The sequence below is a fragment of the Polypterus senegalus genome, chromosome 13, assembly GCF_016835505.1.
Source record: "Polypterus senegalus isolate Bchr_013 chromosome 13, ASM1683550v1, whole genome shotgun sequence".
In the NCBI taxonomy this organism is placed as follows: Eukaryota; Metazoa; Chordata; class Cladistia; order Polypteriformes; family Polypteridae; genus Polypterus; species Polypterus senegalus.
This window is the reverse complement of record NC_053166.1, coordinates 27,386,986-27,403,332: the sequence shown is the minus strand read 5'-3', so window position 1 is coordinate 27,403,332 and position 16,347 is coordinate 27,386,986. Positions and strand designations below refer to the sequence as shown.

Below are 16,347 nucleotides of genomic sequence, written 5' to 3'. Positions count from 1 at the left end.
CTTGGTTTTGAAAACTGGTGGCACCCAGCGTCAAAGCAGTGCTACTGTTCCTGTGTGGTTTCCTTTTTTTTTAGATTCACATCCATGATGTGGGCTTTTTTAAATACACTGAAATTAACCGCATGTTGTTTATAAATTTAAGGCACCTAATTGTAATCAACCTGTAACAATATAATGGTGCATGGAATGGCCAAGCTATTCCAAATATCACAGCTGCTTTAGCATTTTCTACTCTCAGTGCACCACTCAGAGTATTTGAACCCACTGTATCTGTTTGTGGTATCACAGCTATACAGCAGCTGATAGGAAAGAACTACAGCCTGTTGAGTTGAGAGTGCAGAGGATTAGCAGGATAAAGCTTTCAGTTCTGGAAGACATCTTTAGCACATGCTGCCTCAGGGGATCCTGCACGGACCTTGAGGTTCAGAAACAGTTTCATCCCAAGAGCTATAAATGCACTAAATCAGTCCATCAAGTTCTCCCGGTAGAATTGTTTGTACTTAGAATTACAATTACCTCACTGTAAACTTGCACTTTAACTGTAATATTGCACAGCCTGAGCCAATTTATGAACCATTTGAACTGTATCCCTATGTGTTTTCTTTTCTCTGTACCCTAATATGCTTCTGTATGACGTTGGGCTATGACTCGACTTTTTGCAGTGACTTTGATATCTGACCACTTCTTTTTTATTTCGGGTACTGTGTGACTTTCTGAACTTGAACTTTTGAGTGTCTCCACCACTCAGCTTTCTTTTTTTGTTTATACCACTGCTTTAGCCAATAAATAATACATTTTTCGTTGTATCCACTGTGCGTTTGCTGAAATTCTTTTTTTCATGTGCTTTTGCCATTTGTCTTTTATCCAAACACTGAGCGGAAGGTGATATCTATATTGAATTGCATATTAAAATATGCAAAATTATGGGTAAGGTCGGAGTGGGGAGGCAGGCCGTGCATGTGCGTCACATTTCACACTGACTGGGATTTATGTAGCGGAAGTGCGTAGAAATTGGTTTAGGCACAGTTTTGTGCATGTGAATTTTTTGTGCATAAGCACATTTCCAGTTTGTCCATACGCCATATTTTAGTGTGAATTCTACACATGGCATTATACATGAGGCTATGCAAGGGTGGTAAGACAGGCAGGAGATTTCATAATTCACTCTCAGACCTGCACACCCTCACATGGTGTTATCAGTCCAGCAAACCCAACAATCGTACCGAACAAAAAATAAAATAAGAAATTAAACTTAAAGAAAAAGGAAATTCAAAACAGAAATTCTCCTATGCGAAATAAGAATGGGGTCCATGTGGCAATGTTATAAGCAGTGGTTCTTGGGGACCCTCCTGTGGCTGCAGATTTGTGTTCCCCCAGTTTCACAATTAGAAAAGCACACCTGTGTGAGTTTTACATTTATAAGACAATTAGATATATTTGCATTTTTGCTATAGCTTTATTTGCCTAACTCTCTGTTGTTGTTTTCCTACTAATTTCCATTTTTCTGTAGTTTGCTCTTTTAATTCTGTCCTAAAAATGACAATTTACAACAAGCAGTGCAGACATGGGGTCAAATGACACTGAATGCTGAAAGGATGCAACCCCTTCAGTGGCAGACCCACTAACATACTGTTTTCTTTCTTTGTTTAGTGAACGCATTCACTAGTTACTTGTCTTATTTAAAATTAGAGTTGATCTGGCTTCTGGCTTTCACTAATACTGTAGTAGCCACTAGAAATCCAATAACTGTATTTTAAATGAATTATAAATCTATGAAAGAACTTCAATGCATGCAAAACCAGGGGCCGGCGTGTGAATACAGCAATTCAAACCAACTGCGAACTTGGATGGAGTCACAAAGAGGAACCGAAGGCTGCCTTATGTCTGCAATACCTGAAACAGTAAGAGATGCTGACAAAATCAAAGTGGGGTGCATTAAATACTTCCACAATCAGCTACTTGCCCTGTGATTGCAAGCACCTAAGCAGCTCAACTACACCTTACTGCAGAAGCTGTTTGTCCACAGACAGAGAGGGCAGTGTGCTGGCACAAGTGTAAAAGCAAGGTGAAAAGGTTTTAGAACTGGTCTACCATCTATTGCAATGGGAAATGTTTGATAGTTTTCAAATAAGATGGATGAACTGTCTGTGTTTGTAGGTGGCCATGGAGCATAAAAATATAGTGGCATTTTTGCTTTATGGAGAGCTTAAACTTGATATACTGTACCCGACACTGTGTTAATGCTGGACAGATTTCACCTTATTCGAGCAGACAGAGACTCTTTGCCGTGTGGAAAAAAGACAGGAGGGGGACTGGTCATTTATATAAATAAAGAATCATGTTAAAACGGACCATATTACAGTTAAAACTGCAGCTTGTTATTCAGACATTGAAATTCCGGCTGCCGTAATTCATCCACATTATTTGCCCAAGGAGATAAATGAAATCATTCTTATGAATGTTTATATTCCTCCCTCCACAAATGGGGACCTGGCAATGGAAATTATTAATTCTGTCACCAACACTTTGATGGCGTCTCACTCCAACCCTAAAGTTATAACAAGCCATGACTTCAGCCATGTGACTTTCAAACAAATGGTGACAAATTTCTATTAGATTGTGACCAATTCCACTTGAGGAAATAACAAAGTGGACCTGCTGTATTGAAATGTTAAGGAAGCCTTTAAGTATAATGTACTTGTTCCCAGTTAAAAGACTTTTAATGTCAACCTGTTACCACCAGAACAGTGAGGAAGAGGAGACTGGTGGCTGAAATGGCTGTGAATGACTGCTTCCAAAAAACAGACTGGGAAATGATGGAAAGAATGGGAAAATGGGAGAAAAGTGGACATCTGGACCAATGTGGGGAATGAGGCAGTGGCAGGGCACACCCTTTGTGTACATTTCTTGTTAAAAGTGCAGAAGGTCACCATTATTTGTGAATATTTCTGTGTATGCAACCTTATGCTGTTTCTAGTGAGGCATCTCCTTATTAGTATTGGAACAACTGGCCTCACCAAGAGTTGTGAATATACGTCAGTGTGGGCTAGAGTTGAAACAAGACTCAAATTTTGACTTCAGTACCAATGCCATCTTTCAAACCTCAGTGCTGGTACCAAAACAATACCAAAGCAATGAAAATCTTTTATAGGCCCAATTCAAAACTGATATTTCTTTTATCACCAGACTAAAGTGTTCAGCTCAGGTTCATTGGTGGTGTCTTAAAGATGACAGGTGGGGAGTGTTATGGCACAGCCAGTTATGTTCTAACATGATTGAATAGGAGATTCAGTGAGGCCAGTACAATGTCGGCTCTTTGCATTGTCCACTAGCACACTTGACAATCCTCTTGCTTTATAATTATAAAATTGCAAAAGTGTAACTACAAGTCCTAAATGAGACATAGCTGAATTGTATAAGAGAGTTTACATGTTTGTTTTAATGAAGGTGAGAAAATCAGAGTTCTGTGGTTATTTAAAATGAAAATAAAACATTCAGCAGGATGATTTTTTTTCAATTGGGTACTCCTCTGTGACTTAGAAAGGAATGGATGGATAATCATTTAAGTGGAATGACTGCTTCTTGTGCTGCCATTAATGCACACAGTGATACAGAGCTAAATTTAAGTCTCAGATCAATGTAACATGTGCAAGTGTTTGGAAGGAAAACCCATGTGAGCAAAGAGAGAACAAAGCAGGCCCAATGAGGCTGAAGATACTTTAGTTTACCCCGTTTATGATCAATCCCTTACTTTTTGCATATTTAATAAATTTTTGCTTCCTTGGCATCACTCTGCGTGTGAGGGATATTACAACAGTGGCACAGCCTTGTACTGTAACTATGATATATGTAAATACACACACCTTAGTACTCACCTGTTCCATTGCTGAAAGTTCCTTTCTCACATTCATAACAATTAACACAACAGGATCCCAATCTCACTTTCTTATGTGAAGGCAGGCAAGTGGTTTGGCATTTAGATGGGTGCTGCTAATGAAACAAAGGAAAAGTAGTTGGCATTTAGTGCTTCAGAAGCAAAGGCTATGGTAGTATACACTGGAAAGAAAAATGCGTATACCGTAAGTACATACTTTCAAAATGAGAAACGGTACATGGTACAAACTATAAATGAGTTTATTACACATGCAACAAGTCTAGAACATTATAAATAATTTATAACTTACAATTTTAATTGCTCAAATGCTATAATTTGAATTTTCGTGTATTATATACATCAAAATATGATGCAAATTTTCTACCAAATCCTAGATGTACATTTTTCAATAATATACTGTATGTTCTCTACTCACGGTTAGATTGAATTCATCAGAACAGATCAGTGTATTATTTGGTCCGTATCCTTCTACATAATAAGCTTTGTAGAAACTCCCAGCCGATATCACATCTTGAAAGTTTACAATATTGTTGCAGAAGTTTTTTCTGATATCCTAGTCACACAATTTAAATATACCTTTCTGAGAACATTCATTCATTCAAAAAAACAAACAAAAATACACAAACAGTAAAAGCTAGGTGTTCCTAAATGAAAAGAACTGTTAATTCAGAAAATTAATACATGACCAGAAGAAATTATTAAGAACAAGAATAAGGAGTGCAAGACAATAAATAAGGAGCAAGAACTGTCTTTAATATCAATAAAAGGAAAACCTGAGGAGAACTACAAACACTCGCAGTGCCAATGGATTAACTTCTTTACAAATATTTCAAACTGTTTCTAATGTGTGTTTCATGCTAATTCTTTTACAGTTGTCAATTCTTGTCCAGATCTAATCGGCTCCTATTAGCCTGCATTCAATTATTTTCAATGGGAAAATTGCCGTGTGTTCCCAACACATCTGACTTTGGTGGTACTGACGAAAAAACAGGAGGCATAGCTGGAAGTGTTGGAGCTGAAGATGCTACAGCTTTCACTTGGAGTAATGAGGGTAGCCGTGATTAGAAATGAGTATATTAGAGGGACAACACAGGCACGACAGGTTTGTGACCAAATGAGAGAGACTACAATTCAGATGGTTTGGGCACATGCAGATTAGAGATGAGGGGTACATCAGGAAAAGTATGTTGAGAATGGAACTGCCTGGCAAGAGGAAAAGAGGGAGGCCAAAGAGAAGGTTTCTGGATGTGGTGAGGGAGGACATGAAGGCAGTCGATGTGGCAGAAAATGATGTAAAAGACAGGTTCAGATGGAGACAGACGATCCACTGAGGCAAACCCCTAAATGGGAGCAGTCAAAACACCAAGAAAAAGTTTGAGTAAACGTGCCTGCCAAATAAACTATTGGTGAACCACTCACTGATCATTAGAATGTAACATTTACTACCCTCAGTTGTTCCAGCTGTGAACTCACTGAGCTCCAGTTTATTTCAAAAAGACACTTGTGGTAGCTCTACCTGTCCTTACCACCCTGAAAAAGCAGGACAGTGGAATCACATTGACAGTGTGTAATATTGAACACTTATGAGTAATTTCACTAGGCCATGCAAAATTAACAGACCCATTTTGTACGCAAGTAGAGAGAAGAGATTAACGGTACAAAGTTCAAGGTGCTCCATTTTCCCCTTTATTATGCCAGGTTGTGTGTGTGGTGTATCCACATCCTGCCTCTGCACAAAGTATAAATTGAAATTCCTGTTCCTTGCATTCCAGAGATTAGCAATGTCAAGTTTAAAAGAAGAGTCAGCCTGAACCATCATGGCAGTCCACTGAGCAGTTTGCATTTTCTTTCCCAATTAACAGAAGTGCACATTAATCACTGATAAGAGCAGCAGATCTCCAACCAAATACACACATAGGCCCTGACAGAAGTAAAAAGTGAGCTTAAATGTCCCTCATTCTAAATATTCTTTATAATATAAAAATTGTGGTTTGATTTGTACTTGAAGTTTTCAGTCTGATTTGCTGTTTAGCGTACAGCAGGAGTCCAGTACATGGCTGACACATGATGCCCTGAGTATAAACTGCACTTTTGAAGGAACTCAACCAAACTTTGTTTAATTGAAGGTTACAATTCAGGCTGAAATATATTATTGTGTTCAAATCAATGAAAAAATATAGGAAATTGATTTGATTTTTATGGCAGTTTTGTATTTAGTTTAGCTCATATTCAATGAAATGACTATTTATAGTTCATAGCCGAATTGAGACACTTAAACAAACTGATAATCATAATTTCTCCAAAATGTCTGCAGTGGACTGACAACCTACTTCTGAAAAGTAAAATCAAAGAGATGAATAAGAAACCATGGTCAAGGATAACTTTCAAGAAAATCAGCTGTAGATATACCTAGACATCACCACCCCTCTAACTCTGAAAAGAAGGACATTTAAACAGAGAAATGGGAAATGTATTTGATGCAGTATTTCATTTGATCTATGTGCTGAAATTGTAACAAGACCCTTTTAAATAAAGTCAAAAGCCTAATTATTCAATAGACCAATGAAAGTGGGCAACAGATACCTAAATTGGCCCTGGTCATTCTGTTGTCCTTTGCCAATACTGATGCAGAAGTTAAATGTACCTAAAGATATTTGATCCTCTGTAAGGCAGCACGATTCCAACTTCAGCATCTAGGTCAGTGTTAAAGCCTTCATTCAAATAATCTCTGAAATTTCACAATGAGTTTTAGATCGTCACACTATGCATATATGACAGTCAATTGTATGCTGTGATAACCCCAGTCATAGTGTTCTAAACAGCCCCTTAAACTATGAGACTCACTGTGATAAAATTAAGCTGTTTTGATTTGTTTCAAAGCGAGTAGCTACTTCTAGGTTTGGGGTCTTGTGTCTGTACTCAGCTGGAAGTACAATCAAGGCATACAACAAATGCAAACAGACTTGGTGATGCTCTGATCAATTGGTCGCCAAATCTAAATCAGACGATTTTCATTACAAAAGACTCAAATCGGTCAATGGTAAATTGACCAATGAAAAAAAAACATCTTTTCATCCACACTATTCTAAGCTGTATGGTAGTTTTGTTTCAGTGCTCCTATATGAGAGGTATTATGGTAGTTGAGTTTTTTTCTTTTTCGTTTTGTTTTTTTCTGCTGCAAACTTTCTGTAGTGCAAAGAAAGAGCATCAAGTCGAGGCGGACTTTATCAGTGAGAGAAGATTAGAATGTTAGCCTGTTAATGAAAGTGGAGTAATAAATGAAAATAAGTAACTGCAGGAGTCATCCTGCGTAATTAGACAAACAGCAGAAAAAGCTGCTTTAATGATTTCAGACCTTATTATTTTGTCATTTAATTAAAATGAACATTGCTTCTCTGAGTTTTGACAGCACGCTTACAATTTCAACTGGGAAAAGAAAGGATAAAAAAGAATTTGAAATTGCTGCTTAGTAAACAATAAGCTTTTTAGTGTAACAGCAAAAAATGTCAATTTTACTTTTAAGCTTCTTCAGCCTTTTGTCTTCCTGATAAACATCTTATGAATATTTGAAATTTGCAGACTTTTTAAAGCTTTGTATTGTGTTTATTATTTGTTTCTGCATGTCATACAGTAGAAGTGTTGGTAAAAAATGAGTACTTCATAATAGACCACTTTTACACTTCCAAGTGAATAATTTCTTTGCTTGGGTCTGGCATATCCAGTTATATAGCAACAATGTCGGAAACCAAGCCAAAGAGTTTCTGTAGTCTTCATTTTTGTTCAATTTCGAAACAATCAACCCTAGCTGAGTTTCCAGGACTTCCTAGTTGATAAAGGCGAAAAGATGGAAAAATAAGATGTGAAGAAGTTTCAGCGTTTTGCATTAGTCAAAGTAGCTCTTTTGTATGTAGTCTGCATTTTACTGAGAATGACTACCTTCCATCTGGAAATCATTAAGCATCTCCAAACTGGGGCTGTCCCAATCCCACTTTAACTGAAGCAACTGGGGATATGGGAAACTAGGATGACTTTCCATGTATGACTGAGCAGAGAGCTGTCTGCGAGTTGATTTTTTGCATGTTGCTTCTGATGTGCTACACGAAGTGCTTACACTGATATGTTAACAGACTACGATTATGCACATCTTCCTTCAGGTATGCGTATGTGTTTTAATATAAAGATTTTAATGTAACTCCACTATCAATTATGTGAATTAACAAAGAATCAACAATCAAGAGCTAATCTAAATGTAATATTGATATTCAATACTTGTACTCAGTAACAGAAATTATTTTTTGATTGTGTGAAACTGTACAGTTTAATATTTGAAGAACTTGGGAAGTTTCGTCCCAGTTTTATAAAGATAGGTAATATACCTTTACAACATTAATAATAATGAATTTACTGATTCTGACTTTAGTAGTACAGTGTTGTACTGTGTTAGCCATTATGGATGCAATGAGAAGTCAAGCAAAATAATAGCGTTTATCGGCTAACTGAACACATTACAATAGGCAAGCTTTCAAGGCAGCTAAGGCACCTTTTTCAGGCAGGTTGTAATCAATGATTAAAATAAAAAAGCAAAGAGGTCCAAAATTCACAATCCACAAAAGCACAATGATCATAAGATATCCAACAAAATTCACGAACACCAGTGTATTCAATAAACCGCAGGGGACTGTGGATTTTTCTCCACCTTTATAGGACTGATGATAATCTCTGCAGTAATGGGTAGGTGGAAACCATCCACAAGACAAAAAAAAATTAGAATTTCTGCAAGTGAGATGACCTGGTGTTATATTTATTGTCTGAGGTGGACAGAGTGAAGAGAAAAAGAGACACAACTGTTCCTTGTTGTGCTCCAGTGTTTCCCACACAGTCCTTGTGTCTCACAAATTGTGGTCTTCCAACAGATAGTCCATTATCCAGGACACCAGAGGCTTATCAACCTACATATCTCTGAGTTTACCCCATAACAGGGATGGCTGGATGGTATTTAAGGTACTGGTGAAATCAAAAACATATGTAATCGTCACAGTGCTGCTAGTTTTGTGAATTAGCCTTGCGGAGCAGATATTTTCATCCTGCACTGTAGTCTTTGTCTGATAGACACACTGCAGTGGGTCTAGTTGGTCCGCCACAAGAGGACTGGTCCAGGACCAGTCTCTCAAAGGTCTTCATGATATGAGACATAAGTGCCACTGGTCTGTAGTCATTAGGATAAGAGGTGCCTGTCAACACCTTAAACCAGCAACAGGCCTTAAAACTTGAGGATGGACTTATTTGGTCCCACAGCTTTTCCCGTGTGCAGCTTCCTCAGTTGCCTCCTGACAGCTAGTCATGTCATATTATGATACTGCATGTATCATATCCAGCATATACAAACCTCAATGAAACACAAATCTTTTAAAGTAGACTAGGATTAGAATATTGCATTAGTATTAGAAGCAAAGAAATCTGACTAAGACGCACATTCTTTCCTTTATAAGAGCAGTTATACCCAACATCACAAAACCCAAATGTAACATTGTCAGAGTTTTGTTTTTATAATCTATTAAGTATTGAGTTTAGCAAATAAGTAATAATTGAGCATTAAAATGTACAGAAATTAACAGTTTAACTTGTCACATGCAGACAATAAATAAAACATAATTTGACTAAACAGAAACTGCACTCGTTAAAGTAGTAAATGATTTGCGAGTGAATGCAGACAGAGGCCATTTATCTGTTCTCATCCTCTTAGATCTTAGTGCCGCATATGACACCATTGATCATAATATTCTTTGGAATCGCCTTAGTCAATGGGTGGGCCTCTCTGGCAGTGTCTTAAATTGGTTTGAATCCTACCTGGCAGGTAGAAAATTCTTTGTGAGTTGTGGTAATTACAACTCAAAGACACATGATATCCGATATGGTGTTCCACAAGGCTCTATCCTGGGTCCGCTGTTATTCTCAATCTACATGCTTCCGTTAGGTCAGATTATCTCAGGGCACAACGTGAGCTACCACAGCTATGCTGATGACACACAGCTGTACTTATCAATAGCACCTGATGACTCCGACTCTTTCGATACACTAACACAATGTCTTACTGGTATTTCTGAATGGATGAATAGTAATTTTCTCAAACAAAGAAAACTGAAATCTTAGTAATTGGCAATAATGCAGCTGCTAGAATCCTAACTAGGAAAAGAAAATCCAAACACATTTCTCCAGTTTTGATGTCGCTACACTGGTTACCTGTGTCATTCAGGATTGACTTTAAAATACTGCTTATGGTTTATAAAGCCTTAAATAATCTCGCTCCATCTTATATAACGGAATGCCTGACACATTATGTTCCAAATCGTAACCTTAGATCTTCAAATGAGTGTCCCCTTATAATTCCAAAAGCTAAACTTAAAAGAAGTGGTGAGGCGGGCGGCCTTCTGCTATTATGCACCTAAAATCTGGAATAGCCTGCCGATAGGAAATTGCCAGGCTAATACAGTAGAGCACTTTAAAACACTGCTGAAAACACATTACTTTAACATGGCCTTCTCATAACTTCACTTTAACTTAATCCTGATACTCTGTATGTTCAATTCATCATAATAACTATTCATAGTGGCTCTAAAATCCGTACTGACCCCTACTCTCTCTTCTGTTGCTTTTTCCGGTTTCTTTGTGGTGGAGGCCTGCACCACCACCACCTACTCAGAGCATCATGATGCACCAACATTGATGGACTGAAAGCCAGAAGTCTACGTGACCATCATCATCAGGGGCCTCATGTATAAACGGTGCGTACGTACAGAAATGTTGCGTAAGAACTTTTCCACGTTCAAATCGCGATGTATAAAACCTACACTTGGCGTAAAGCCACGCACTTTTCCACGGTACCTCATGCCTTGTATGCGCAGTTCTCCGCTCGGTTTTGCAAACTGGCGGCACCCAGCGTCAAAGCAATGGTACTGTTCTTGTGTGATTACTCATTATTTTCATGACGCTGCTTTATAAATACACAGAAACTAACCGCATATTGTTTATTAGTGTAATGCATCTGATTGTAATTCGTAACAATATAATGATCCAGGGAACAGCCATAGTATTCCAAATACCATAACTGCTTTAGCGTTGTTACTCTCACTTCTTCTTCTTCTTCTTCTTCTTCTTCTTCTTTCAGCTCCTCCCGTTAGGAGTTGCCACAGCGGATCATCTTTTTCCATATTACTCTCACTGCACGACTCGGAGTATTTATATCACTGTATCTGAGTGTGAATCACAGCAGCAGCTGATCGGAAAGAGAATTATCGGTATAAAGCATTAAGTACACGCTACCTCAGCCACGGCAAAACGTTTCAAAGCCTTTCCTGTACGGACCTCGCGGTTCAGAAACAGTTTAATCCCAAGAACTTTAAATGCACTCAATCAATTGCTCCTTGTAGAACTGTTTGTACTTATAAGTACAATCACCCCACTGTAAACCTGCACTACAGTTATAATATCTCACAACCTGGGCCACTTTATAAAGCGTATTTACATATGATGACGATATCATTTTAAGGTGAAATGCAGCAAAATATGTTTGTTAAATTATACACATAAAACTTTAACTTCATTTAAATAATCTATATTCTTCACTGGGAGTGTCGTGAAGGATAGAATAATTAAACATGTACTACGAAGATATTTCAATGTTCTTTAAACGTTTTGAAGAATCGGCGCTATGCTTACAGATGGCTTAACGTCTATTACAGAGCTGATTGTGTGGCGATCGGTTACTTGGGAAAGAAAAGCACTGCTGCAGCGGCTACGCCAATATATATTGAATATAAAACAGAAAGAGAAAATAACAACACAGCTAAAAACGCAGCGACAAATTTCGACAAAAGATAAATGCTTGTCATGAGCACGAGGCTCATGAAATACATGTTTAATAACGTGCTTTAACTCCTATCATCATGAAAATGACATCAAGTATACATCTCAGTATTTGTTATTCAGAGAGCTGTAATATCACAAATGTAATGGATTCTGTGTCCAGTTGGAGGAAGAGAGCCAGTTTAAGAAGCAAGTAGTGATTCACACACATAGATCACATACGAGTAGAAGATCAAATACAAAACAAAGCATTTAACGTGCTACTTTAATTACGATGTAATTTTGAGAAACTGGTTAATTAAACGATTTTAAGATGAAGTTTATAATGTTTTACTAAATGACAAAATAAACTACGTGATTAAAGTGGAAAATTCGAGATTAAAGTTGACATTTCGTGCTTTTTCCCCACCGTGTGCCTTTTTTCTCTGTACCCTAATAAGCTTTCATATGACACTCAGACAGTGGGCTTACAACTCGGCTTTCACGGCGACTTTGATATGTGACTTCTTTTTTATTTCCGGCACTGTGCGATTTTGTGGATGTGAGCTTTCATGTTTCTCCAACACGCTATGCCACTCGATCAACTTCCTTTTGTTGATTATACCACGGCTTATTTGAACAAATAGTATGTTTTTCCTTTGCCTCCACTTGGTATTCGCTGAAATTCTTATATTTTCCCCGTGCTTTTCCCATTGTCTTTTCACAGAAGGCTGCGCTTAAGGCGATTTATATTGATTTGCATATTCAAATAGGCGTAATTCTGGGAGGATTTGGGGCGTTACAAAATGCGCGTGCACGAGCGTTAGTTTTCACGCTGATCGGGATTTATGTAACGGAAGAACGTGGAAGTTGGAGTACGCACAGATTCCTGCATCTGGATTTTTCTGTGCGTAAGCACATTTCGGCTTTTGTGCTTACGCCATGTTATAGTGCGAGTTCTACGCAAGGCGTTATACATGAGGCCCCAGGTCCTTCCATGAAAACCCTAAATACAAAGAGGACTGTTTGATTTTTGTTAGGTAGATTGCCAGAGGGGACTGGGCGGTCTCGTGGTCTGGAACCCCTACAGATTTTATTTTTTTTTCTCCAGCTTTTGGAGGTTTTTTTTGTTTTTTCTGTCCACCCTGGCCATCAGACCTTACTTATTCTATGTTAATTAATGTTGACTTATGTTTATTTTGTATTGTGTTTTCTATTTTTCTATTCATTTTGTAAAGCACTTTGAGCTACATTTTTTTGTATGAATATGTGCTATATAAATAAATGTTGATTGATTGATTGATAGGTGTACCCTTACTTTGTATGTAAGTGAAGTTTGTTTGATTCAGAGCAGCAAGGCATTACAATAATAAATACACTGAATAAAGATGAAGACATTCCCTATCAGTAAAACATTCACTTTTACAGTTACATCGAGTCAGCTATGCCATGATGAAGTTTCACAAAAGTGTCTGTCTGCATGCTCAGTGCTTCTTGCTTGATTGATTCTTTTAATTTACCACACAACATTTTTTATCATTTCAGTTTCCTGTATGTGGTATACTGTATATACCTTTCAGGCATCCTGGAGAATTGTTTAAATTCATAGCTTTTAATATTATTAATTGAAAATAAAATGAATTTCCATAAAAGTACAGCTTCATAATAATATTATTAGTCCTTTAATACATTAGGAATTTTGATTTACCAAGAAATCTTTTACTGCTTGACTAAAACTAAATATTAGGTTTACAATTAGAATCTATAATAAACGGAAGTCTGAGTGAAACAAGGGAACTTACATCTGATGTATTCACGAAGAGGGAATTCTGATACTTCTTCAAGTCCTTCACACATGTGCTGTTAAACGTTTCATAAATGTGCCTGGCAAAATAGAATATCTGAAGAGACCACATCAAGTCTAATTGATTAAACTCATTGTAGCGTTGCCAAGCATTCTGACAGTGAGGAATTTCGGTCTTGTAATTGCCAATTACAGAAGAGCTTGCAGAGTATAGATCAGTCTTCTGAGGAGACAGCAGGAACATTTATAGAAGTAGAATTATTACAAGACTTAGGGTTTTTGTGAATTTTTATAAATAGCAGCACATGTACTTAGCATTACGTATTTCACAGCTAGATATTAAAATCGGGCTAACAAATACAAAAGAAACACAGTCCACAAATGGCAGTTATAAGCCGGAGCTCCACTCTTGGCTCTTCCTTTAATATACCTCTAGTTCTGCCAATCTTGTTGTGTTGTTAGACAATGCTTACAATACACAGTCATGTGATCATGGAGTTGGAGAATAAAAGAGAAAGAAGCCCTTCAGAGGTTATGCTTGCAGTGTGTCTAAATGTCTTTGTAAAAAGCAATTTACCATTTAAATGTTTACAGTTTTTATTTTTTTTAGATTACTTACCTTTGCATACATGTATTTTAACTTTGTACTCAATACTTTACCATTCATTTTAGTAAAGACAATAACATTCTAATCTTGTTTTAACTGATCCTGGTATTTACTCCAAGTGTCCAAATGAATCCTCTTGAAATCAACTTTCGAACTTGGACAAATGCACAAAACATATAGCAAAGGCGAGCTTCATAGCACTATAACACGTGAAAGGAACCACTGGCCAATGCAATCATACCAAAAAAGAAAACAGGTTATATTTTGGATAAGTGGCCTACCTTAAAGAAATCGTCAAAACCATCTGGAAATTGATAGCCACGGTACATCAGAATTGTGCCACTTAAGTTTATATTGTTCTGTAAATTATTATACACCATCAGATCAGTTTTGTCTGTTAAACAACAGAATATAAATATTTTGTTTGTGTTTTTAAATTCACTGATTAGCGACATAAAGTCTTCAATCCTTCCAACATACAATGTAGCATTAGCATTAGACATCATGATTTTATCTTTTGCTTTGACTTTTTCAAAGTCAAACAAAATGATTGTAAGCGAACTGTCACTGCAGTAAACTGAGCTATTTTCATTCTGCAATTCTATGTGAATGCTGGGTACTTCATAAGTAGTCGCAATGACATTCCAGTTTTGTTTTAATGAAAGATCCTCAAGTGCTTTCCTGATTAATGTGGCATCAGCTTTAAATAAGAAATCACTGCTGTCTATCCAAATCTAGAGAAACAAAAAACAAATGAAAACAACAGACAGATTATTATCTCAGTTGTGTATGCGTCACTCTGTAAGTCTTGGGTTATAAAATATTACCCAAGTGAACTCTAAACATAGTATGATTTTATATTTTGCCATTTTAAGTCTGAGGATGTGGCAGATGTGAGTTAATACTAGAATCCCTGAATCCTACGAAAAAAAATCATAATCCCAGGCCACTTTAAATTCCTTCATACTTCTCCATCTCTTTTTGTTTTGTAAATGTGTCGATCAGCACAAGCGGCAAGCAGCCTGCTATCCCATTCCCCCATGACTGGAGCTCGGCTCAGGGAAAAAGTTCTCCCAGCTCAAGGCTCTTTATCTGTGTGAGAGATCCGGAGTTGTATAGGGTAAATGATATATTGTTATTTGACATACATACATTTCATGTGTGTTCCATGTCTACAACGATCGTGTAAGTGTAGGATGAAAAGAAATGCAAGAAATGCTCAACACATACCTGTTGTGATGTAAGATTTTGCATATAACTTGATAAATATTTTGTATATCTTTATTTGTATATTAGGCAAAGCAATGTAATTTAGTGTTACATTAGTGAGAAGCATTCATGTTTGACCCCTTTACCACTGAGTCTCTTTGAATTTTATGACAGAGTTGGGGGGAAGTGCCTGAAACAAGTTTGGCTAATGTTTCTCTGAAGTCTCTCCCTTCAACCCCCGCAAGAAAGCCAGGCTGCCTAACTGCCAAGCTTTACCTCAACAAATGGTTTTGGGGGGATGGCAGGTGTTAAGATGTTCTATTTCCCCATTGGTCTGAAGTATGGCTGTTTGGAATTGGCTTGTGTCAGAAGCCTTAAAGTACCACAACGCCCTTTTGGCTGTAGGGGTTGGACAGAACATCTATAAATTTACTTGCTTAACCTCCTACTCTCTCTTACTAACATCTGATGAAGAAGCATCTCTTACCAAACTGATGAACTGAAAGGACAAAACAATGGAGAGCACAGCTCGGCAGCCATATTGAACAGACATGTGGCTGAAAGCTGACCACAAATGAACTAGAGACATTTTTAAGTAACTAACAAGTCTGTGTGCCACCTGAACTACACATCACCATTTAATCAGGTTGTATGGTTACCAATATTCAAATGTACTTTGCATATTGTTATTATTTATGAATAATACCAGTAATACATTGTTTAAATTTTAATTTAACTACTCCTGCTTGTCTTTTACTAAACCTAATTGCCTGAGGTTATAGATAAAGAAGGGAAGGTGGGGAGAAGTTATATACTATAATACCTTATAAACAGTTGTAAGTCTGTGGGATTTGAGGCATTCTGACAGAGGCTACATCCTAATAATACATAGGGGAAAGTTGAGCAATATATTAATCTACCAAAACAAAACAATACCTAAAGCAGAGACATTTTCCATGTTATACTAATAATGACATGAAGTGTATAATG

The 16,347-nt window shown here is 37.2% G+C and overlaps 1 protein-coding gene across 3 annotated transcripts in view; it reads right to left on the bottom strand.

Annotated features, from left to right (window-relative positions):
* LOC120542915 (G-protein coupled receptor family C group 6 member A-like) overlaps positions 1–16,347 on the bottom strand; it is a 32,394-nt gene that overhangs the window by 5,085 nt on the left and 10,962 nt on the right. For 2 of the 3 annotated variants that reach the window (XM_039775644.1, XM_039775645.1), the window contains 3 exons: positions 13,540–14,882; positions 4,311–4,448; positions 3,876–3,990 (listed from right to left, as the gene is read on the bottom strand). In XM_039775644.1, the coding sequence (XP_039631578.1) occupies positions 3,876–3,990; positions 4,311–4,448; positions 13,540–13,785 (499 nt within the window). In that variant the 5' untranslated portion in view covers positions 13,786–14,882. The remainder of the gene's footprint in view (positions 1–3,875; positions 3,991–4,310; positions 4,449–13,539; positions 14,883–16,347) is intronic. The other variant, XM_039775646.1, reaches the window with a different exon arrangement.